This window comes from Alligator mississippiensis, chromosome 5, assembly GCF_030867095.1.
Source record: "Alligator mississippiensis isolate rAllMis1 chromosome 5, rAllMis1, whole genome shotgun sequence".
NCBI classification, from domain to species: domain Eukaryota; kingdom Metazoa; phylum Chordata; order Crocodylia; family Alligatoridae; genus Alligator; species Alligator mississippiensis.
Window position 1 is genome coordinate 187,609,463 of NC_081828.1, and position 25,328 is coordinate 187,634,790.

At 42.4% G+C, this 25,328-nt stretch overlaps 1 protein-coding gene across 5 annotated transcripts in view; it reads right to left on the bottom strand.

Annotated features, from left to right (window-relative positions):
• The window catches only part of ARHGAP21 (Rho GTPase activating protein 21), a 173,611-nt gene that overhangs the window by 63,917 nt on the left and 84,366 nt on the right, over positions 1–25,328 (bottom strand). For all 5 annotated transcript variants that reach the window (XM_059729087.1, XM_059729085.1, XM_059729086.1 and 2 more), the window contains exon 4: positions 672–764. In XM_059729087.1, the coding sequence (XP_059585070.1) occupies positions 672–764 (93 nt within the window). The remainder of the gene's footprint in view (positions 1–671; positions 765–25,328) is intronic.

Sequence of the window (25,328 nt, forward strand, 5' to 3'; positions counted from 1 at the left end):
GCTATTTGTTTGTGGCCTTCACTTGTCTCTAGACTTATATTAAATGGTAAATTGTTTAAATCTCCCTTTGTGCTTATACAGCATGGACCTCAAAAGGCCCCCAGACTTGATTAGTGCATTAGGCTACAATACAAGTAATGCAACTGTTTGAATATAGGACAACCATTTTAGTAAGAGGTCATTGGACATCTAAAGAAGAAAGGAATGATCACTTGAAATGATAGGTTTGATGCAAAAATCTATAAAGGGAGGGCATGCAGTGAGTACATGTAGCAATACTGTTTGAGGTGTGGATAACTGGGGCAGTATTTGAGAATGCACAAAAGAAAAAACAAAGTTAAGGAAGGAGCAAAAAGAGGACTAACAAGAAAAGAAAGGTAGTTATTTGAGGAAATAATGGCAAAGGATAACAAAGTGGGCAAGATTATGTAATACTGTATCAGCAAGGATGAAGGAAGAGCATAAACTTCTGACAGTAAGAGAAAAGCCATAAAGTCAATGAAATTCCATGGTTGAAATGAGTGACAGGAGGAAAATGAAAGTATTTTGTGCAAATCCTAGCACGTGGAGGTGAGAGATTGTGAAGCCGTGAGCAGTAAAGTTTAGAGAGAAAACTATGAAAAATGTATAGCTTTGCTTATATCATTATTCGTATTATAAAGGAACAGCACCTGTGGATAATCCAGCTTCAAAGGCAGGTCCACCTTCTTTAACCTGTTTAACAAATATGGTATCCATTGGTTCCAGTTTTTTTCTTTGCTTCCCTGAAGAAGAAAGCATACATGGGTTGAAAGTTATTTTATTATGCTGCATTACAATGCTGAACACTAGAATGATTTAAAAACTTTAGTCATGACACATTAATCTTCATGTTAAATATTAGGATCAACATTTTTTAAATTCATTTGGCAAATAAAACATTAGCATCTGTTCTCTCTCAAAACTATTTGTATTCCTTTGGCTAGACTGAAGATCTTTTAGCTGTCTTGGTAAAGGAGTAGTTGTAAAATTATAATACACGAATATGTCAAAAATTATGTTTTTTATTTTTCATCTCATCAGTATCCTGTCATCATACTAGTGAGTATAGCTTCATTTTGAGCCATCCCTCATTTCCCAAATTCTCATTTCACACATATATAAAATTCTGCTAGCTGAATCAGAATTTGTACTGTAACATGAAAAAAGATTAGACTCTATAGGACTGCAAGAGTACAATAAAATCCCTGAAACTCCAACAGGAAAAATATAGATCTCCCAGACGAGATGGCCAAAGGTCTTTTGAAAATCTGTTTCTGATGGCAGTCAAAAAAGCAAAATGCCTATTCAAGGTGAATCACAATTGCTGTATATGAACAGTAAAAAGGCTATATAGAGAATATACATATTTATAGATAGACAAATCTGTTAATTTATTTCATTTTACAGGTGGTATTAACCAGGGGCGGTCAGCCTGTGGCAGGTGTGCCCCAAATGACACAGGCAGCCTCCGTGTGCGGCACACAGGAGACCAGGGACAGTACAGGCACCAAATAGGGCTGGAAACAGAAAGCACAGCAGCAGAAGGGGATGGGGAAGGGAGTGGTACCTGGGGAAGGGGAGGGCTAATTTATGGCACGCCTGCCAGAAAGATTGGCCTCCACTGGTCTAAATCAATGTAACTTGTAATTTCCTTCATCCTCAATGTGTGCCCAGCTGCAAACTTACAAGCAACATATACCACCTTTACAGACCACATCTGCACTTGGTCCTTCATGCTTAAGAAAGTCTAGGTTGTAAAAGCCATAGTGATGGCCACTGACAATTGCGGTGTGTTAAAATACAGAAGACAGCTCTATGAGCAATATCTGTACACAGTTATGAGGCAAAGTCTAACTACAAATGAAAAAGATCAGCTGTGCCAGGACGTGCTGATCTGCTTCATAGGGCAAAACACACGTTGCCTGCTGATGCTTCAGGAGGACATCAGGTGATCTGTTCTCCTGAGGCCTGAGGGGCCTGCTCCTTTGCACCCAGGGAAATCCTGCACAGAATCAGGACCATGAAACTCTAAACACACCTGATAGCTTTCCATGCTTACCGAGATGCAACCCTGAGAAATCCCTGATTTTCTCTGCTTACGGTGAAGCACCACAGAGATCCCAAAGGTGCATTTCTAAGCAGAGAAAGCAGGGCAGGTGGCTTTCTAAGGAGAGAAAGCAGGGCTCCCAGGGCTTTGGGGACCCAATGCTGCATAGAAATTCCTAAGGTGTGCAAGATTGGGCCCCTCAAACCCCAGGAGAACCTGCCTTGTACACCCCTTGAGAGTGCGAGCAGCTCTGGGCTACCTGCAACTTCCCACCATGAAGCTAATAGACATTGGCCACAATAAAGCAGCACAAATTAACACCGCCTTTGTTGGGGGCACAAATTTTTGGCATTTGTGGCATAACAAAGAACATGGGCATCTGTTTGCTTGGCCTTTGCACTGCCATAACAATTTTTATGGTGGCATAAACTTGACAAACCTCTCTTGTCACTGTCTGTTTCTACATTCAGTCACTGTACTTTATATGACAAAGATGCTGGACAAAATGTTACTGGCATATAGGATATTCACTGGGAGAAAACAAATACAATTCTGGTCATTCTGAAACATACTATGAATTTAGACCAAAAGAGTCAAAGTCAAACAGCTTTAGCTCCAGGAAAGGATTCAGAGATATTTTCATAGAAACTGCTGACAGTGGTGGTAGAAGCTGTGCCCTACATTCTGCCCAGTGTGCAAGTGGTTAGGTCACTTACTTAGATTGTGGCAAACGAAAGCTTAATTCTCTCTGCTGAACAGAATTTGAATTTACACTACCCAAGGACAGCACTCTAAATGACCCTACTCACTGATATTCTGGAGTGGAGTACACTCAGTCTCTCGTGTCGCTACTGTTTCCCCCTTTTTTTTTTAATTATTTAAGTGCTTGTTGGAGCAGAGACTGGAATCCTAGTGTCCTGCATGGTTCCATTCACTGGTCTTACTACTATGCAAGAGTCATTCTGGTTTCAATGACTTAAGTCTTTTTTTTTCAATTTGTTTTGGGTACCTGATCAATTACTTGCACAAGATTTGATCTGACTATGAATTCCATCCAAAGTTTACAATCAAACAAATCCTTATGGTTCAATTTTGCAAAATAGTAAGTGCTAATGCTCCCATTTTTATGTAATGGCATGTAAAAAAAGATAGGCCTACTCATACAAAAATGAAGCCTTATGTTGGTATGAAATAATCCAAAAAACCTGGTGCTATAAAAGGATGCACTTTCTATATATCAAGTCATTGTGTAAGGCAGGGGTGGGCGGAATACGGCCTGAGGGCCGAATCCAGCCCGTGAGGCCATTTATCTGGCCCGGAGAGCCCCTAAAAAATTTTAAAAATGAATATTGATCTGTCCTTGGTTCCTGTAAAAAATGATAGAAACCAGGGACAGTAGGACCCAGAGGAAGCCCAGCGGGCTCCTGCAACAGCAGGGTCCCCCCCGGAAGCTCCAGGAGGGGCTTCTGGCCTGGGACCACGCGAGTGCACTGCGCCGGAAACTCAGGTAAGGGGGGGGGGACCCCAGGCAAAAGCTGAGCCTGGGGAAAAAGCAGCCCCTCCCCCACCCCTTGGCCAGCACTCCCTGCTGCAGTTGCTCACAACCTGCGTGGGGCTGTCCTAAGTAGACACAGGAAGCCCCACGCGGGCTGCGAGCAGCTGCAGTGCGGGGCACTGGGCCGCTTTTCCACCTTGCACTCAGCATCAGCTTGTAACCCGCCCTCGCTTCCAGCCTGAGCCCTGCACCAGCTCCGGGCTCACGCATCAGGGCTGCACTGCGGCAGAAGCAGCTGCTCCGCACAGAGGAAAGCAGCCCCCTGCTTGCCGCATTAGTGTTTGCTGCTGCTGCTGCCCACCTGGAGCTTGCGCACTAGGGAGCCCAGAGGCAACGGTGGCAAACACTTCCTGGCACAGCAAGCAGGGGGGCGCAGCTGCTGCCGCCACAGCACAGCTCTGATGAGCAGGCACGGGGCCCAGGCTGACAGCGGGGGCGGGTTACAAGCTGGTGCTGAGCGCGGGGGGGGAATCAGCCCCTCTCCCACCCTGTGCCTGGCACCCCATGCTCACAGCCTACATGGGGCTGCCTGTGCCTGCTCAGGACAGCCCTGCACAAGCTGCAAGTGGCTGCAGCAGGGAGCGCTGGCCATGGAGCAGGGCCGCTTCTCCCCGCACTCTACACCAGCTCATTCCCTGCTGGCGAGCAGGGGGTCAGGGCTGCACGCTGCCCCCGCCTATACCACACGGCTGGGGGGCACTGGGAGTAAGCAGGAGCTTGGGGCCCACACCAGTATCCTGGGGCCAGTGCCCGCAGGCCCAGAGCAGGGCAGCAGGGATACAGGGTCCTGGCTGGCAGGGGCTCTATGGAGCCGGGCCAGCTCCCCCCTTTCCCTGCTAGTGCAGCCCAGGCCGGCTCTACAGACCCCTGCCAGCCTGCACCCTGCTCTGGGTCCCATGGGTGCTGGCCCTGAGACACTGGTCTCAAGACATTGGTCCCACAATGGTGGCCAGGGGGCTGGGCACCTGTCAAGGGGCGGGGCTACCCATGCAGCCCCTAGACAGCTTGCCAAAACTGGGTAAGCGGCCCTCCGCTCAAAATAATTGCCCACCCCTGGTGTAAGCAGTCAAATAATCCAACTGGCTGATCACTCCCCAGCTACTTAGAACATAGATTTTCAGGGAAAGCTTTCTTCCTACAGTTTTGGAAACAAAGTCTTCATGGAATAAAGCTACTGCTTCTGTCATTTTCTCTCTCTCAATTTTACTACAGACATTAAAGTATTACTAAACCTTCACAGCACTTCAGAAGCACTAGGCAAGTTTAAACAAGCTCAGAGAGTCACTCAAACAAATGGTATCAAAATGCTTGTGTCAGCTACTCTGAAGCACCAGCTCTACAGTTAAATGGGTGACCACTTACAGGACCTGATCCTATTGCTACCAGTGTCACCATTTTACTTCCTTATTGCACAAGAAAACTAATAATGGATGTACCAATATATATTTGTGAAGTAAATAACCATACACTTACTATAATTATATTTAGTATATCCTCCCAAGTTATGCTATGATTTGTAGCCACATTACTTCTGCTCAAAATTAAATGCAGACTCTTTCAGGAATATCCACCATCTTTGTTATTCGGAGAAAACTGTATATATTTCTAGAGATTCCAGAGGGTGAAGATTTCCTTGAAAAGCTAGCATTTTCAATTACCACCATAGTGAAGTACTAACATCTAGACAAACAGCACCTCAGACAGTGAAGACTTGTATTACAGGTATCACTGGGACCATCTCATTCTGCAGCCTGGAAGTGGGAAAAAAAATACTCAAAACACCCCCTTCCTGGAAGGTCACCACCCTCCTTTAAATTAAAGACAGTCCTTAGGCACAGAAGCAACAAGAGTTCATTATTATTATCCTCTGTGAATTTATAGGCCCAGTTAAGTTCCAGTGCATCTTGCGTAAAACTCATGTATAACTGACAAGCCAAGGGGAAAAAATGAAGATGTGATGAGCCTTATTTTCATTTATACTGCTGGAACAATATGCAATGCTCTTAAGATTAATAAGAACTGGGCACTAAAGATCATCCCCATACTGCTACTTGACATGCAGTGGCCCCTTGACACCTGTATACCTCTATAGTTCTGAGACCAGTACCCATCTGATACTCAAGATAGATAAATCAGGAAAGAAAGTATCTAAAGTAGTGATAGAAGGCATGAACAGAAGCAGATCTCTTCTAGTTTCTCTCTAAAATCTTAGGCTACAGCTTCAGAAATCAAGACTAAGAAATCTCTTCTCTTCAGCCAAAGCAGAAACTAAATCCTACCTCAACAGAACTTGAAAGGCCTGTTAACTGCTTTCTGAATCCAGGCCATCTCCAAACCAACCCAAAAGCCTGCTCCACTTGATGGTAGGAAATATAACATGATTCTTTAAGATGAGCAAAATGCCAAATGACTTCTCCAAAACAGCCACAGTCTTAAACTAGGACTGTTCCTCCCTTCTTAATGGAATGTATCATATCCATTGAGCAACATATTCAGAGGGCTGGAAAGAATCTGAGTCATCACCTGTGATTCAAACCTTTGCTTATTGTGGCTGTTGCAAAATACCAGGAATACCTAGGATCCAGCCAAACTGAGACAGGAATTTGGCCTTGCTGTAGTCTGTATACCTGTTAATAGTGAAGTGGGAGTTTTTTGGTGGGTGTGTATTTTAAAGTATGTGTTCATTTGGAATAGCAGTAACCCATAGAGAAGGATCACCATGTCTAAGTTTTACAGGTCGGGTGACTACATGGAACATTGTGAAATTTGGGACAACATGAAATCCGGGACACTTCCTGTGTCCCCCCTCCAAGTCAGCAGCACTGCTGCATGCAGAAGCAGGGGCAGAGGTGGGGTGGTGCAGCTCTGATATTACTGTTCAGGCAGCTAAGGGAGTCAATGGCCCATTAACGACCTATTGTTCTTTACTTTGCAAGTGTTAACAATCATCTCCCCTTTTTAATGGTCATTCCACTAATCAAGTGAATCTATTTTAGAGCAATTTTGCTGTCTGCTACGGCTTCCTATTTCACAGCTTGTGCTGCTCTACCTCTCCACCGAGGTCACTCGTTTTATTTAGCACCAGCCAATTGGGACCAACCTCCAAAATCTGAGACTGTCCTCGCCAAACCAGGACACATGGTCACCCTACTTATAGTAAATCTCAAATGGAAAAGGTTGGGGAACGCTGCTCTATCTCATTGCAAATGTATCCTGCCTTTTTAATCCCACGACACACCAGCCAACCGCGGAGCACGGGGGTGGCGAGCGGCCAGATGCAGAGCTGGGGAGGAGGTATCAACACAGGGCCGGACAAGGTACAGTGGTGGCACCGTGGCGGCACTGCCTGTAGCCACACCCCCAGAAGCCACGCCCACCACCCAAGATTCCACGGCACCCCTGGACATGTCTGACGACACACCAGTTGGAGGGTAGACACTGGGAAGTAGTCGTTTACATGGTCTGAGTGAACTGAAGGAATATGTAGGACTGAGGCCTACTTTAGGGAGGAACACACCTAAAAAAACAAAAAGAAAAAAACCCCCAAAACTCCTACTTCACTTACTGCAGGATACAGCAATCCCACTTTATCATTATCATTGATCATGGACAGGACCTTACTGCTGTGATTCCACAGAATGCCAGGCCTCATTTTTAAAGCTTTCCTTGTAAATGGTCTTTGGCATCTTAAAAAGAAGTCTCTCTTTCAGCTCCCTCTGTAACTACTCCACAATTACTGTGAAGTTGTCACCCTCAAAATTTATATAAGAGGGCAGCTTTACAGCTATTAATCAATAATTAGAGCAACCAGAAACTTGACAGGTTTCAGAAGAGTAGAACTTTCTCACATTCATGTGAACAGAACAGTAAAAGTGGAGAAGTAGAGAACAAGGAAAGTGGAGAAGGAGTAAAAGGAGCAAAGACCAGAACTGTGCATGGGTTTGGGGGCTCTTCAACATGGATACTGAAGCTGACTTTCAAAATATGGATAAATAACTTGGTAGGTTAGATGACCGTGATTGAACAGTGAACCTGCTCCTGGAAAAGAGTCTGAACTATACAAATTAATGTCAACTCCTACCTCTGATTATGTTCGCACCAACAAAACCTGTTGTGATCAATGCATCAGCAAACATCTCTTTTCAAGGAAAGACTAGTAAGAACACTCAGTCAAGTGATCCAACTAGCTCACTCTCAATGCTTTAAAAAGGCCAATTAAACAAAAGCAGACTTCCCACTTGCAATGAATTTCAACTGGAAATACAAAGGTCCATTTTCAGTACAGGTCATTTAAAATGCAAGCACGCAATTCCAACCAGCAACAAGTAGGCAAATTCCCTAACCCAATGCTTTTTAGTACCTCTCAGGGGGAGAAAAGAAAATCAGAATTGTGTTTATAGAGACCTCCTTGCTTAGCAAAGGCCAAAGGGACCACTATCAGTTCTTCTTAACCAGAGATGAAACTGAAACGTGATGCTTAGTGAACTAGTAGAAGGCATGAAGAAATTCCAAAGATGAAAAATACAAAATACCTGCATTTACTGTTACTTTGGAAATCTAAATTAATTGCACAATTAACCTGGTAGTTGCATAATAGATGTAACACGTAGAGGGGCCGAAGTTTTCTAGGTTATTGAGCCACAGAAACTGTCCAATCAAATGGATATTTATCTAATCAAACTGTGAAACAGATGTTCAATAATACAAAGTTCCCAGCAAAAGGAAAATATAAATGGGCAAAACTTCTGAAGCACAATTATCTAAAGACGTATTAGATTTTTAAAATGTTTTATCTCCAATTAGTATAACTATAAAACGTTACCACAAGTTCCAATGAAACAATCCAAGAAAAGAGCTGGTTCCACAAAATGAGATGTACTCCATCCTGAGTGATTGCATCAGCAATCAAGCAGTCTGACTGGCTAATAGTTCCTGAATGGTTTATAATATATTATAAGTACATTTTGCAAATCACATTTAAAAAATATGAAGTTTTAACAAGAAACAGTGACATGACCTAATTAGCTATAACAACTATCCAGCCATTCTTAAAAGGACACTCGAGTAATTTAAAGAAAAATGTTTATAAATAATTTATGTTCTCCATTCTGTACCTTCAAAGCCTTTTTAAATGCTTTATATGGAATTTACTTTTACAGAAATGTAAACTAAGCAGATTAATTACCTACAGAATAATTTATCAGCCAAGTCACAGCTAATAATTTTAATCAGAAGCAGGAAATCTCCAATTTAAATCAGAAACATGAAACCTGGGTATAAATATTCTATTTTAACCTGTAATAGTCTTTAGTCAATTCTGATCAAATGCTAACTATTAACAAATACTGATTTACAGACAAATATACCCTCTAAACTATATTTGATACTAACTTTGTCAAACAGGAAGCCACACTATATGCACAAAGTTATTTTCAGAAAAAAATAATATATCTTATTATTTATTTAGACTGTGAAAATTTAGTTTTTATGATAGCAAATGATGGATGTATTTTTTTCCAAAGTACACACAGTCATAAAGCCCAAGGCTGAATTGATACAATCTTTCCACGTTTTTGTAAACTGCTTAGACTAAACCAATAAGAAGGTGAACCGACATTCACTTTTCAAAAGTGAAAGGCAGCCAGACCCCTGCAGTGGCCCATACCAGGCGCCAGAGGGCACTAGAACATGTCTCTCAGCCTGCCTGTAGCCTAGATGATAATTTTCCCTTGTAAGTTGTGTTAACATATTTTTTTTTTGATAGCAACTGGAATTTTATTAAAAATGTACAAACTATTTTAACATGTGTTTGTACTAGTCAAATAAAATTACTTTAAAATATTCTAGATGCATAAATGGATGTGGAATAAGCTCACTAAAACTTGTACTCCACTTAAATTTAAGTGATTTATTAAAATCAAGAAGTATCATCTGTAGATAACAGACTAAACTGATTGTCTGGTCACAACATCATTCAAGTTTTTAGAACCACATATTTTACTCTTTTCACATATTTTGTTGATAGAATGGAAGAAATAAAACAAGTTTCCTGTTTTTTCAAATTCCTACTAGGTTTATCAACTTTGAATGAACTAACTGAATAAACTGAAATAGAAAAAAAAAACCCCAACATTCTCTCTGCTTTTGGAAGAGGCTCTTAAAAGCCACCTTGTCAGTTCAACACACCTTAGTAATCTCTGACTTCTAGCAATCGTTGACTTTTAATAGTTGTTTGACTGTCATTAAAAATTCACCCTTTAAATTAAACATGGTGAACAACATCAATAAATTAGTGTTTCAATAAGCCCAGCTCTGTGGTTCTGTGAGCATGATAATGAAAAATATTTCATTACATAGGGATAAATTAATGTTGCCTTTGAATTTAAGGGGTTGCTGAAAATAATCTGTTTATGCTGTAGGCGGGGCTTTGAACGTTTTATTATAGGACAAACTCAAAATACAGTAAAAAAAACCTCATAAAATAGAATATGCAGATCAAAATGTGCAATTAGACATAAGAGGAAGTTTGATGGAGACAGTAACAAAAGTTTAGTCCATAAACTTGAGAAAACTGGTCAAATAAATTCTATTCAATAGCATTAGGAGGCTGAGATAGTCCACGCTGTATGGGGATTTTAGATCAAAAAGGCACAATAACTCCTAGTTTTTGTGGGCCAGAATTCTGAGCTATCCACAACATGAAAATTTGTCTGCATTAATAATCCAATGGTACAAGTAACCTATAATCTAAAAAAATCTAAACATCTAAATTTAATAATTCGTGGATAATTATTATCCACAACAGAATTGGGGGGGATAATTATGTTATCAATAATTTGTGGATAATAATGTTGTAGATAATAATTTAATAAAAATCTCAAGCTAAAAAAAAAAAAATCACAACAAAAAAAACACTTTCAGACGAGTTGAGCTAACCTTGTTGGGTAAAAAATACTAATAAGGTACAAATGGCTTTTTGCCTGGCGGGGGGGAATAAATTAGGCCAAATCTCAAGCTAACACTAAACGGTTCCATGAAGAGAAAACATACTGAGCAATACATAATGGATAAAGTGCTTCTGGTCCACTTCCGGGTCTGCCATCGAGCCCACTGGGGACCCCCTCCCCATGCTACCATGGGACGCTCCATCTGCCCCAGCATCTCAACATTCACAAACCGCCCGGTACCTTGAGGTTTGTAAAAAAAAAAACATTTAAAGCTGTGTCTACATCCGAATCATCGAATCTCTCCAAATCAATCTGGAGGGTTCGGAGTCAATTTGAAGAGATTAAAAGGGTCTCCCGATTCAATTCGGAGATTCAGCTGCCAAACTGGGCCGAATCTGTGCTGAATCAAATCAGTGACTGAAGCTTCACACAGCCCTAATATCCAAGTGTAACTTACATACACACTTGGGTTGTATATTGTGCTTTTTTGTGTATGTGTGTTTTTTTATGTGGGCAAGATGGCCCCTGTGTTTTGGCTTTGTGCTCAGCACGTGGCAAGCTAGGGCCCATACCTGGGGTAAATATGTAAAATCCTGTGGGCCTCACTGGCCAGGGCATGAATGACTGGTGCCTCCCAAGGCTGGGGGGGCACCACGGCAGTGAGAGGGGACCACCCACAACCGCCAACATCAGTGATGATGGGGGGGGGAGTGGGGGACAGGTGCAGGCAGCAGCTGCTTGCAGAATCTGGTGCCAGCTTCGGTGGTGGCCACTACTCTCAGGCGGGGCATGTGCCCTCCCTTGCCTCCCCTATGCGTCACCTATGGGCCAGGGAAAGCAGAGGACTCTTCAGGCCAGTTGGTTGGGAGAGGCACTGTAGTGTAGCACTCCCTCACTGGACAAGGCCAGGGTGATGTCATGCAAAGGGAAGGGATATAAAGATGAGCTAGGCTGGTCTGGGGGAAGGGAAAGGGAGAGGGGACAGGCTGCTAGGGGCTGCTGAAGAGTGACGTCTTCTCCAAGGTAGAAGGAGTTTGCAGATAGTGACAAGGGAAGCTCAGTTTTGTTTCAGCAGGCCATATAATCTAGCCCTAAAGTTTCAAGGTGCACGAATGCTGGCTGGAGCTGCGGTCACTCCCAAAACACATATACAGCCTATCCATGGGAGCAAAAATTGGCACACTACCATTTCTTCAAGAGGAACAAGGGGCCCTTTGCATCACAGAAAGACCCATGCTCTTTAGCAGCTTCCCTTGGCGCAGCACATCCTATAGACTACGTGCTGTAGTTAGTAGTATTTTACATTGTATTTTCTATTTTCCTTTGTTTTCTATAATAAATCTGTCTTGTGTTTACATTGCTTGGGAGGAGGAGGTTTTTGTTTATGCACGACACCTTAGTAATTCATTTAGTGTTTCCCAGGTGGTCTGTGTGGGGGCTTGAGCCAAGATAAAATATATTTAGTATCCCAAATTGAACCTGTCTATTGTTGCTGCCGAACACTGTCCAGCAAAAGGGTTATAACAAGGAAGAAAAAAAAAGTACATTCTGATAATGTGACCACTAAGTAAAATGTCTTTAAAGAGTCAGCCTCTATTTTTCTAATTATATTGTCATATTTTATATACATGGTTTTTCAGCAGAAATATGCAGTTTTGTTCCCTAAAGAGGAAATGGATATGGATATGGCATGTATTCCAGGCTGCGACTGAGACATGCTCGCTTTTTATTTTCTTTCCAGTCTTCCGCATGCTTGAACCAAACCCAAAACTGATTTTCATTGGTAACAAGCATATAAATGAGCTTCCTGGGAAGCGTGTGCCTCAAAGTACCATATGTTTGTATTTTAATTTACAATTCTAATATAATTTTTTTTTTCAGAAATAGATAATGATATAATCCTAGTTATTCAAACAAACTGAAGAGGAATAAAAGTGTCTTTTTAGGTTATAAAACAGGGGGAAGCACTTAAAGTAAATTACATGTTTGTGTTTACAAGGACCATTAAAGGTTTAACATACATGCCTCTGTAACTTCTTGCTGAGAAATTCAGCTGTATGTCTTTGTTAAAGATCTTAAAAGATTTGGAAACACAATTCATGCACGTTCATGTGCACCACACAGAATTATTAGATAGCTCAGCATAATTAGATGTTAGAACTTTCTGGAAGGACACCTCCTCACCAAAAACAGGCAGGTGCCCTGAATCAAACTAAATCTTCAGCAGCAATGATCTATTAGTACACGTTCTTACTACAGGCCCATGAAAGAAAGGTGCTTTGCCTATTACTGCAGCCTACTTACCAATACATGCTTGCCAGAGCAGAGCCAATTCACTAACTTTGGATGCATGCAAGCATTCAAATCAACCGACGGAAGTTAAACAGCTCAGTTTAAGAGTGCAGACAGAAGTGCAGCTCCCAGCTGTAACTCGGAACAATTTTTGCAAAGCATTCTGAGTTACATTACCCTAGACCAAACAGAAGTTCACTGTTGGTTCCAGGGAGGAGGGGAATCTAGCCAGGGGCTGGGAGGCTGCAGCCAGATTCCCATAACAACGGCCAGGGCTCTCTGCCAGTGCTTGATGCTTTCATAATGGGAGGGGGGAAAGGCAGCAGAGGGAGCTCATTCTTGGGGCTCCCCAGCTGTTGCTGAAGGGTGGGGTAGTTAAATTGGAGCCTCCCTACCTTGGGGGGAGGGGGGAGGGACTTAAACCCCCCAAACTGAACTCCCTCTGCTCCCTTTCCCCCCTTTCATTCTAAAAACAGACACAGGCCAGGGTTGGGTGCTGTCCAGACACTGGCAGGTTGCCTGCTGCCAAGGTGCTAGTAGGCTGAGTGGATACTGGTGTTTTTGGGGGTCTAGGCTAAGCCAACCCAATTCCATGGGGGAGGTGGGTCTGGGGTCTCCAGTCCTGGCGGCAGGGAGCTTCACCCCCACTTGGCGCTTCAAAATCTGCACCCACAGCGTCACAAGTGGGGTTCCAAGTGCAGGGCTCTGGATGTGCCCTGCAGAGATGCCTTCCAGAGGTACTTCAAAACTGGCAAGACTGTGGGCTCAGGGCTCTGAGCCCATGCAGGGCTGTGGCACTGGTTTCCAATGGTGAAGTTTGGGGCATATATAGAGCCCTGCAGCTGCTGGGCTGAGCCCTGCAGCAGCCCCATACACGAGGCTGCTGGCACAGGACTCTGCAGTGTCACACAGGAGGGCATCTCCCCTGTGACACAAAGCCAGCACCTCCAGGGCTCAATTTCTGCAGGAGTGGAGAGGGGGACATTCCCCCCACACAGGACAAAAGCCAGCACTTGCAGTCAACCCAGGAACAGAAGGAACAGGAAAAAAACTCTAACTTGCTCCCCAAGCCAGGTAGGCCTTGGTCTGGGGAAAGAGGCAGGAAGCATTACTCCTGCCCCACTCCCACTATTCCCAAACCAGTCCTGGAACACCAGGGCAAAGGCCTATTTGCTCCTCACAACAGGGACTCTGGTCTGGGAAGTGGGCAGCAGCAGCTTTCCCACCCCACTTTTTAAATGCTGCTCCTGTTGCCCAACTGGGTGGAAGGAGTAGCATTTGAAGCCCAAGGCTGATGATGATGATGATGATGATGATGATGATGATGATGATGATGATGTGTGTGTGTGTGTGTGTGTGTGTGTGTGTGTGGAGAAAGAGGGCAGGGGGATTTGTCAGCTGTACAGCCAAGGGGCTGGGTTTTCTCGGCCCCTGGGCTCACACGGGGAGGGGTCTGCTCTGTGAGTTAAGTCCAGCCAAATCAGAGTGTCTCTCTGGAAGAGAGGGAAGGAAGGGGTATACATGTAGTGATGCAGCCTGGGATGCTGAAAGACAGCAGTGAAGCTTTTATCACTTGCATAAGTCTGAAGTATTTGTTAAACCCATCTAACCTCTACTACACTAGATTTAAACCTCATGGTACAAGATTTAACTTTCCATCAGGCATGTCATTTTTACACCTTTCTAAGGACTGGGAATGCTAGTACACAAAGCATTTGTACAAAACTAAAAATGATTCTATCGATAGAAATGTAATGTTTATACACACACACACACCCTTTTAGCACTACAATGAAATAGCTTCCTCAGATAGTTAATTCTGTTTTGCTTCTATAATTTTATTTTCAGCTCTCAGGACCATTCATTAGGGCTCAATAAAACAGTATGTTAACAGTGCCTTTGGGATTCAAGTGGCTAAATCAATGAGCAGTAGTATAAGAAAATAAACAGTTAAAGTCCTATAGACATTTCAGTTGTCTCTTAGCTGGAGTCCTCAACATGCAATTCACACCTAAGAGGAACTGAGATGTCAAACTAGTAAACTATTTTTATTTAGGGATAAATAGAGATCCCTGTGGGAAAAAGGCCACAATGGGCTCTAAAGCTTCACAGAGCATTTAGGTGATTCTCACTAGCTCTCCTGTTGGTCTGATTCAATATGGTTCCTCACAAGATAACACCATGGTTATCAGGAAATGCAGAAAATTGTTTCTTGTAGAGTTAATACTGACAGCCTAGAAACAGTGATGTGACTATGATACCAAAAGCATTAATCCATATCGCCCTTAGCCAGGGGAGGATGTCGGTCATGCTCAAACAGGTCTCAGCTGTAGTTTGCTTTTCATGAGGTTACCTCTGGCTGCTAGTACGTTTCCTACCAACTTTTAAATTTCCCTTTATTTACTATGGTGAGGGTGCAGGTGTCAAGTAGCCAATGCCCTTCTAATAAGTAAACGTAACAACATGTCACACTCCGAGTACATCTGGTTTTGCTTTAGTTACCTTTGAGGATTTATAATTCATTAATTTGGACAATACCACATCTCCTGATGACTCCAAACAAGTCAGAAAATGGAGTCAGGATCTAATCTTCCTTTAATCCAGGGGCAAAGAGCATCTTCCCCAAGAATTCTGCCATATACAGTGCAGCCTCTTTAATATCCTGGGTGTTTGTACATGTTTCCCTTGCTTTATGCGGGTTCTGTATGTGCGCATTCGCTCTTATGTGATGACACTTTTTATACCAAAAATATGTTATATGCAAGGTAAATTCACTCATATGTAATCAGCAGGGTGGTGCTTTGTGCAGTGCACTGTGGGAGTGACGCGCACCAAAATATACTCTCCTGTGTGGATCTTTGCTCCTCGCTCATTGTCTGCAACACGTGTTTCTGTAGTTGCCATCCCTATTATGATAGTGCTCTGTGCTTGTGTGTACTGTCTGCTTTCGGTGAGTACCAAAATTGTCTTGTAAAAATGTGGTAGAAATGGGTCTGGGGGTCAGTGCAGTCAAGGTCCTGGAACATATCCCTATTTGTTACATTGTGAAGTGGGTTCCCTTTATGCAAATTTGAGTTATGCACCGTTTTCTAGGAACGCATCTATACCATAAAGCAAGGGAAACCTGTATTCCGTGAAGAACAAGAGGTCTTTTACGCAAAGAAAAGGATGGCCTCCAATCACACAAATTTGTTTCATAATCAATCCCAATGTTTGCAATCAGACTCCAAATTGCTCGTTTGATCAAGTGAAAAACAAATGTGAACTGAATACACTGTAAATCAGTGGTTCCTGAGAACTAGCACTAGAATTGTTGGTGTTACTCAGGAGAGATACCAGGTCAAATTTATTTCTTTTTTCAAGTACTAGATAACATTCAAGATTACTGTAATATTACTTTTTCATGCAATGTTGTCATAGTTTCCAAAAGGATGTTATTTCATCACCAGGGAAAAGAAGAATGATTCTAAGTTCACCTGTAAATCAATGAAGTATCCAATGGAAAATACTTTTTTCACTGTAGAATGAACAGGCAGATACCCTTCTTCCAAATTTGACAATACCAAGTATTAAAAAAATTATATCTACTGAATTTGAGTTAAAAAGTTTGGTCAGTTTTCACTACTGTCTCCCAAATGCCTACTCTTGAATAGATTGCTATCAGTCTTCTTTTCTTGCACTCACTTTATGAACACTGTTGTTTTCTAGTCGTATATAGCACTTAATGATTTATCTTGTGAAAGGATAGTATCTAACAAAGTCAAAAGTATAGCTGTTAAGTCCAGCTGAACATGAGTGAGCTACTGGAATCAACCTCCTCCATTTGTGAAGCAAATGCATGATTTTACAAGGCTCATATTTCTGAGAAAAATATTTATCTATCCCTCATTTGGTAAACCAAGTCCATATAGACCTAAATACACCTGAGACATCAGGTCAGAATTTCTAAACTTGGATATACTTAAATGTCATAATCCATAATTAAATTAATAAATAAGTAAAGTACATTTCAAGGCATTGAGAAGCTAGGGAACCCATAGAAAGCAATGGCCTGAAGTTATGTAATGGGAGCTCGGGCTGACTAGAGTCCCTATAAAAGGAGAGCTACTTATATAATATAGGTAGCACTCAATTTTACAGGAAAACAAGACATTAAAGTGATGGCAGTTGCTATGGATACTACCTCACAAAAATAGGAGTGGGAAGAGCTAAAGTATCATGAACGATGGTGCCAAAAACACAGTGTAGGGATTAGATTTCCAGCCACAATTTAATACTAGAATAAAAGACAATTAATTGAATTAGGTTCATCCAATTCTCATGCTAAAAGAAGAAAATTCTTACTGAAGCCATTGTTTCTAGACTTAAATTCATCAAGAAACTAAATCCAAGTATTATTTTTAAGTTAGAGAAGATAACCCTGATACTTAATAGTTTTCATGGGCTACATCAAATAAAACAATCTTAAGTATACAAGCATTAACCTTTTATATTTGGTCAAATACAGCTTCTGTTACCGTTAACCAAAAACAACATATTGGACTCTTTACAAAATTAAAAGGTGACTATCAAACTGCTCATTCTGTCCGTTTGGTGGAGATGCAGAATGTTTTCAAGGTTTCTCAAGCTTCCTTAGCACACTGAGACCCTACAAGGTGGATACAGCAGATATGAGTCTTACTAGTAATTCATAAAAAGCTTAAATTCCTGCTTAGAAAAATGTGAATTAATACAAACTACATAGGGGGTTTTTGTGTTTGTTTTTAAAATAAATCTGACAATGAGCACGCTATAAGATATTCTGCATGTTCAATTCATAACTACGTGTTAAATAAGGTCTCTCACTTGTACTAATCTAAATATTTGCTCTTCAAGTATCTCACACAGCAATTACAGCACTAAAATTATTTCAAACATAGTGAGAAGTCAAGACAGTGACATTTTTATCTTTTTCTAACAAACAGCATGTGGGGAAAAAGGGTAATATGAAACGCTGAACATTTGACTCCCACATGCTCATACAGCTACTATTAAGCATATTAAATTGTAATGCTATTGCTCTTTAACACACAAAAACACCCTCTATATTCATATACAATCTTTCCAGGATGCAAAGTCACTACTATTAAAGACAGAAGAAATGAAGAGATTTTGTTTGGCTCTTTAAAAACAAACTGTGTCACTCATGAAACCTGGGAGAATGCATCTAAAAAAAGGAAAAGCTGACATTAGGAGAGCAGAGATATCAGAGAAGCATTCCACTTCTAAACTTTTTTTTTTTTTTTTTTACTGATAGTCTTATCCATGGTAAGCACACAGTGAAAATATTACAAGAAGGGATGGACCAGGCTAACCAGCCATTGTTTGATAAATACAAATTATCAGCAAGCATGTCTTTGGGATATATGACAACAGGTATTTTAGGTTTATGATACAGAATAATTTTTTACCAAACATTTGAAAGCCTTACACTTTGCCTACAATTACATCAATCTTATGACACATTAAAAGCTTACACATTTTAAGTTATACTTCTTCCCCATTACCTCACTCCCCATTAATAAGTTTTTGTACCCTCACAAAGGAACGTATTCCACATTTTGGCTAACTTTGGTGTACGTGTTCATAATGATACCTCCTCCTCCATCTCACATGCTTTGTTGAATATTGAATGTCAGCATTGCTAACAGTTTTAAAATCCAATGTCTGTACTGGTTACACCTGCTTAATTTTTTAATATTTTCCTCCCCCCAACCCATAACAGTAACTAGATTTATGTTATAAATAAAGAAAGAAAGAAAATGGTGAAGCAGTAAGAAACAAGAAATCTGTCCAGGCCCTTCTGGTTAGTCTTTATATTCCTTCCAATGGTATCTCTCTCAAACTTTTGTAAACAATGACAATCTAACACTTTTCTATTCTGATAGCGGCAAGTTTAAGAGATGCAGACAAACCTAGATGTTGTTATATAGTGTCTAGTTTTTATTAAAAAAACCTGTTGAAGTATGCAGCACTCACTTATATCTCAGCTAAAATAACTTGTGCTGAATTTAATACTGCAAACCATTTGGAAGAGTTTGTAACAGAAGAACAAACACTTCCTTAAACTGTAGGAGCATCAACAGCAAATGGGTCCAAAAATTTAGGATTCTCTTTGTATGACAGAGCTATTTCTTTAAACTATTCAACCTCTGAACACCAATTAAGTCTTTGTATAATACAATCAAACTGGCGTACACAATTATCAAAAACAAGACATTAATACAGGAAAAGTTGCCAAGAAATCATCACTTTCACAACTAGGGAGAGGCTCATCATTTATTCAAATCTAAGCCACAGTAAAAACTCCTAGCACATCTATCTACTGCAATACATTCCCATTCTCCCCACTTTATCATCACTCATCAATAGTAAAATGTCTTTGTGACAGATGCACCTTGCTTAGATCAACACAGACTGAGAAACATTCCTCCTTTTCTTTTTTTAAAAAAGTCAGTGACAAACATCCACAAAGGAAGTTTTTGCACTATCATCGTATGCACCTCTTTCTGGCTACTTTTTTCTCAGTTAAGTCCTTCCATAGTTTAAAGTATAAATTACCCATCTGCTCTCAATACCTTGACTGAAGAGGGTTTCTCCCTGTATTCTGTCATTAGTAAATCTTCTGGGTATTTGCTAACTCCAGCATAACCACATGACCAAAAAACAAATTATCAACCAAAACCATTTTTCTGTTGCTCTACTGCCACCACTCTGAATTATGACTAGTAGCTGGCAGCATAATGCAGCAGCTTGTGAATGGAATCCCAGTGCTGAATTGAGGTAAACTAGAAGGACAACTGGAAGAAGATAAAGCACAAGAAGAAAAAGAACTGTGGAGCTAAGCACTGTCTGTAATCTGCTGGAGCACTGCAAGAATGCATAAGATTCAGACAAATCAAGTATTCAGTCTGTAGTAGAGAGATTAACGAAAATCAGTAGTGACATCAGTAGGTATTGCTTAAATTTTTTACTGTCTAGAGAAAACAAAGACTAGTGCATGTGTCCCAAAAATTTGACAAATAATCTCTGTGGAAAAAGTTTTTTTTTATTTTTTATTTTGAAGATTAAAAAAAAAAAAAATGAATAACCAAATGAGTCAGGGTTTTTCTAGTGGGATTCTGCAGAGGTTTTAGGCTCAAAGTTATTCAAATATACCATAATATAATAGCCTCTGCACTATAAACTCTACACCCAAATAAAAAAAACAAACCAAAGCCAGCTAAGATTTCCAACTATTTTTTCCAATCCAAAAAGGATGGAAAAAATCTGTTCATCTTGCTGTTCCTCTAAGTTAGAGACAAGGGTTGGCTACCTTTTAGGAGCATTAGGTCAAATTAGTGCAACTTGCTCTAAAGTTGGGCAGCCTCTTCCCTTGCCCCTGATGCCAACCCCCTAGCTGCCAAACTGCTGTCAACCTCTGACTCGTGTGTGAACCAACATTTTATTGTATAAAGTTAAAAATCATACCAACTTCTTACATGATGTGTGGCCTTCCATAAGATGACAACTATAGAATGAAGTTGCCACTAGATGGCTCCTTTGTATGACAAATTATGCATTACACGGTTCTTGACAAGACTCTTCTATAAAATGATTAAAAATGGCGCGATCAGAATATTCCCACCACTAACACCTACCAGCCCCACATCTACTTGTAAATACATAAGCAACTATTTTTAACATTCTAGGTAAACTATTCTACCTTCCTTCTTAGTTGGCCCATTTAAGATTTTTTTGCACAAAAAGCTGCATAACACACCAGGCTTTTGGCACGACTGCTTTTACTCAGCAAATATGCTTGGTGTTTAAGGTTTGCCTCAGTGCATTTTGCTACTGATTTTTAGAGATATTAAACCAGGCTTTTTAAAAAAGCGTGGGGCACACAGTTCCCTTACAACTTCCCATTCTGAATCTTCGGATCTCTTCTGCTTTAGGAAAAGATACAACTTGTGGTAACAAAATGGAAATGGCTTGACCAGCACCTGAGAAACCTATCACTCCTGAAACTGCACTCTTCTTTTTAATTTGCACCTTGCCTATAACTATTGACAAGTAGTTATCCACAGAAAAATTAAGTTTTGGTCCACCCTAAACCACTCAAGAATTCAGTCTAAATTTGGTAAAAAGTTTTCACTCACATTTTTTTTCAGAGCTAATTTCACAAAACAAACACAATGATGGTATTTACACCTACATCCTTCCTGTGACAGCCACTGATTCTTTCTTCAGAAAGACAAGTTGAAAATGACTCTCGTCCAGAGATGCCAAAGTGTAGTATATGAAGGCATTTTGCTTGGCAAGTGAGCTTTGGGGAAGATGGTGGGGAAGGGGCTGTGCTGCCACAACAAGGATCAGGCCCCCCACAGCTTCTCTGCCATCTGCCCCTGGCATGCTAACATTTTACAAGTCGAGGTTGTGGGTGCTTTGGCACTCTGCCCAAAAACATTGCCAACCCGTGCTCTAGTCCACCGGTTAGGAAGTTAGACACCTGGACACAGTCTCTGCTCCAGTGAATCTAAGTACTTCAGTCAAAGTGAAACAGTACCAACAGCAGGGTGGATTTGATTGAAATCAAATTGATTTCAATCACTGGTCTGGACACCTCGATTTAATCACTGCTTTCTGCAAAAAGTGCATTCTTGCTGTTTGACATCCTTTATTCATTTAACTTCTTGAAACTTTGCACTTTTAGAGATGTAGAGAGGCGCTACAGGGATTTGGGAGCGGAGCTAAAGGGTCTGGGGGCACAGGTGGTGTTCTCTTCGATCCTCCCAGTCTTGGGCTACGGGCTGAGGAGGGAGAGGAGGATCCAGGTAGTTAAACAAAGACTGTGGCACTGGTGTCATCAGGAAGGCTTTGGCTTCCATGACCACAGCCCGCTCTTTGGCGAGAGAGGCAGCGAGCTGCTGGGAAGCGATGGCCTCCACCTCCCTCCACCGGTGGGGAGGAGGCTCTTCTCAGCCAGACTGGCTGACCTGCTCCACTGGGCTTTAAACTAAACCTGCTGGGGGATGGGTGGACTACCGCCACTGCTGGCCCACTGAGCAACCCTTGCAAAGCCAGCAGGCCAAGGTACTTAAGGGAGCCCACCTCTGTCCCAGCCCTGGAACAATCTGTGGGCAAGGCAAGAGCCCCCAAAGGGGACACTTGCCTGCCTGTATACAAATGCCAGGAGCTTGGGGAATAAGCAGGAGTTCCTGCTTAACACAAATAATTACAACGTCATATAGATAACGGAGACCTGGTAGGACTCCACCCATGACTGGACCACAGGTATAGATGGCTATACCCTGTATAGGAGAGATCGAGTAGATAGAAGGGGTGGGGGCGTAGCTCTCTATGTTAAGGAAAGCTATGCATCCCTGCAAGCAGATGTTGGTGACCAGGGTGGACAACTAGAGACCCCCTGGGTTAAAATCCATGGGGAACATGGCACAGGGGACACAATGGTGGGAGTCTACTACAGACCTCCCACCCAAAGTCAAGAGCTTGACCAGGAGTTCGCCCGGGAACTGACTGAGGACACATGCTCCAGGACCATGGTTGTCATGGGTGACTTCAACTACCCAGACATCTCTTGGGAGGATCACTCAGCAAAATCCGAGCGGTCGCAAAGCTTCCTATAGTGTGTGGATGACCTCTACCTGACTCAAGAAGTCTACGGGCCAACACAAGGTAAAGCACTGCTCAACCTGGTACTGGCTACTGGGGATGACCTAATCGGCGACCTAGCGATCGATGGGAAGCTGGGTGACAGCGACCACGAGCTGATCACCTTCACCATCCACCATAAAGCTGGCAAGTCAGTCAGTAACACTGAAGTCCTTGACTTCAGGAAAGTTGACTTTGACAAGCTCAGGAGGCTGGTCAGTGAGGCCCTAAGGGACCATGACCCCAGGGGGAGGGGAGTTCAGGAAGAGTGGTTGCTCCTCAAGGGAGTGATCCTCAATGCACAAGCTAATTCTATTCCATCTCGGAGGAAAGGCAGCAAGAGGGCACAGCAGCCCCCCTGGCTCTCCAGGGATCTAGCAGGCCTCCTGAGGCTAAAAAGAAAGGCCTACAAAGGATGGAGGATGGGATTCACCTCCAAGAAGGAATATTCTGCACTGGTCCGGTCCTGCAGAGAGCAAACCAGGAAAGCCAAGGCTGCAACTGAACTCCAACTAGCTTTGAGTATCAAGGACAATAAAAAGTCCTTTTTCAGATGTGTGGGGAGCCAGAAGAAAAGCAAGGGCAACATTGGACCCCTGCGAAACCAGATGGGACAACTGACGCCCAGGAAAAAGCCAACTTATTAAATGGGTACTTTGCATCGGCCTTTCATCAGTCACATGGGATGCCTGTGCCCACCACCAGACAGGGAGGTCCAGGTGAGGGAGATTCCCTGCCCTCCATCAATGCGGACCTCGTGAAGGAACACCTTGAGAGGCTGAATACCTTCAGGTCAGCCAGCCCTGACAGTCTACACCCCAGGGTACTCAAGGGGCTGGCGAGCATCATAGCCCAGCCTCTGGCACAGATCTTTGAGAACTCCTGGTGCTCTGGTGTGCCTGAAGACTGGAAGAAGGCCAATATGGTGCCTATTCAAGAAGGGGAGGAAAGTGGATTCGTCAAACTATAAGCCCATCAGCCTGACTTCTATCCCAGGGAAGATCTTAGAAAAGTTTATTAACGAGGCCATCCTTAATGGACCGGCCAATGCCAACGTCCTGAGGGATAGCCAGCACGGGTTTGTTGCGGGTAGGTCTTGCTTGACCAATCTCATTTCCTTCTACGGCTAGGTGACCTATCACCTGGACGAGGGAGAAGAGATTGACATCATATATCCTGACTTCAAAAAAGCCTTCAATCTGGTATCCCATGTTCACCTCTTGGCGAAACTGGCCAACTGTGGCCTTGGGTCCACCACGATCTGCTGGCTGGGAAATTGGCTCCGTGGTCAGACCCAGAGGGTGGTAATTGACGGAAGTCAATCATCATAGTGCCCTGTGACCAGTGGGGTCCCCCCAAGGCTCTGTCCTTGGACCCATATTGTTCAACATCTTCATTAATGATGCGGACACTGGAGTCAGAAGCGGACTGGCCAAGTTCGCCGATGACACCAAATTTTGGGGCAAAGCATCCACACCTGAAGACAGGAGGGCAATCCAGGCTGACTTGGACAGGCTCAGAAAATGGGCAGATGAGAACCTGATGATGTTTAACACTGAACAATGCAAGGTTCTCTACCTTGGGAGAAAAAACCTGCAGCATCCTTATAGGCTCGGCAGTGCTATGCTGGCTAGCACTACAGAAGAAAGAGACTTGGGGGTCATCATTGACCACAAGATGAACATGAGCCTTCAATGCGATGCTGTGGCTAGTAAAGCGACCAAAACGCTGGCTTCCATCCATAGATGCTCAAGCAAATCCCAGGATGTCATTCTCCCCTTGTACTCGGCGTTGGTGAGGCCACAGCTGGAGTACTGCATCTGGTTTTGGGCCCCACAATTCAAAAAGGATGTGGAGAAGCTTGAGAGAGTCCAGAGAAGAGCCACGCACATGATCAGAGGTCAGGAAAACAGACCTTATGACGACAGGCTAAGAGCCCTGGGGCTCTTTAGCCTGGAAAAGCGTAGGCTCACGGGTGATCTGATGGCCACCTACAAGTTTATCAGGGGTGACCACCAGTATCTGGGGGAATGTTTGTTCACCAGATCGCCCCAAGGGATGACAAGGTCGAATGGTTATAAACCAGTGCAAGATCGTTTCAGGCTGGACATACGGAAGAATTTCTTTGCAGTCCGAGCCCCCAAGGTCTGGAACAGCCTGCCCTCGGAGGTGGTTCAAGCACCTACATTGAACACCTTCAAGAAAAAATTGGATGCTTATCTTGCTGGGATCCTATGACCCCAGCTGACTTCCTGCCTTCGGGCGGGGGGCTGGACTTGATGATCTTCCAAGGTCCCTTCCAGCCCTAATGTTTATGAAATCTATTAAAATGTAAGGGCTTGACTGTGTACACAAATTTGCAGAGAGACAAGAGTGCGGATGGGTAGGTAATGAGGTCTGTTATCTCTCAACTCCATATATTCCTGTTAACAAGGATGTTATGTCTGGAGACACAAATCCATGGTTTGAGAACTGAAACTGAGCATCACAGAAATGCTTAATGGGATCTTCTAGACTGAGCACTGAGTGCCATTGGGTAGAGTGGTTTTCTTTAATCTTTACTAATCTATAAAGGAGCTTATGGGAACCCCATAAGATTGGGCCCCAAATATGGACCATGGTTTGTTGTGACCTATTTATAAAACTTTTCTAAAAAGGTTATATGAATATATTTTCAAATAGAATACAATTAGAAGTTATAATCCCTATTCCATTATGATATCTTTATGCTTTAACATATCTTAAATTAAAACAATCTTTATATAGTTTTATT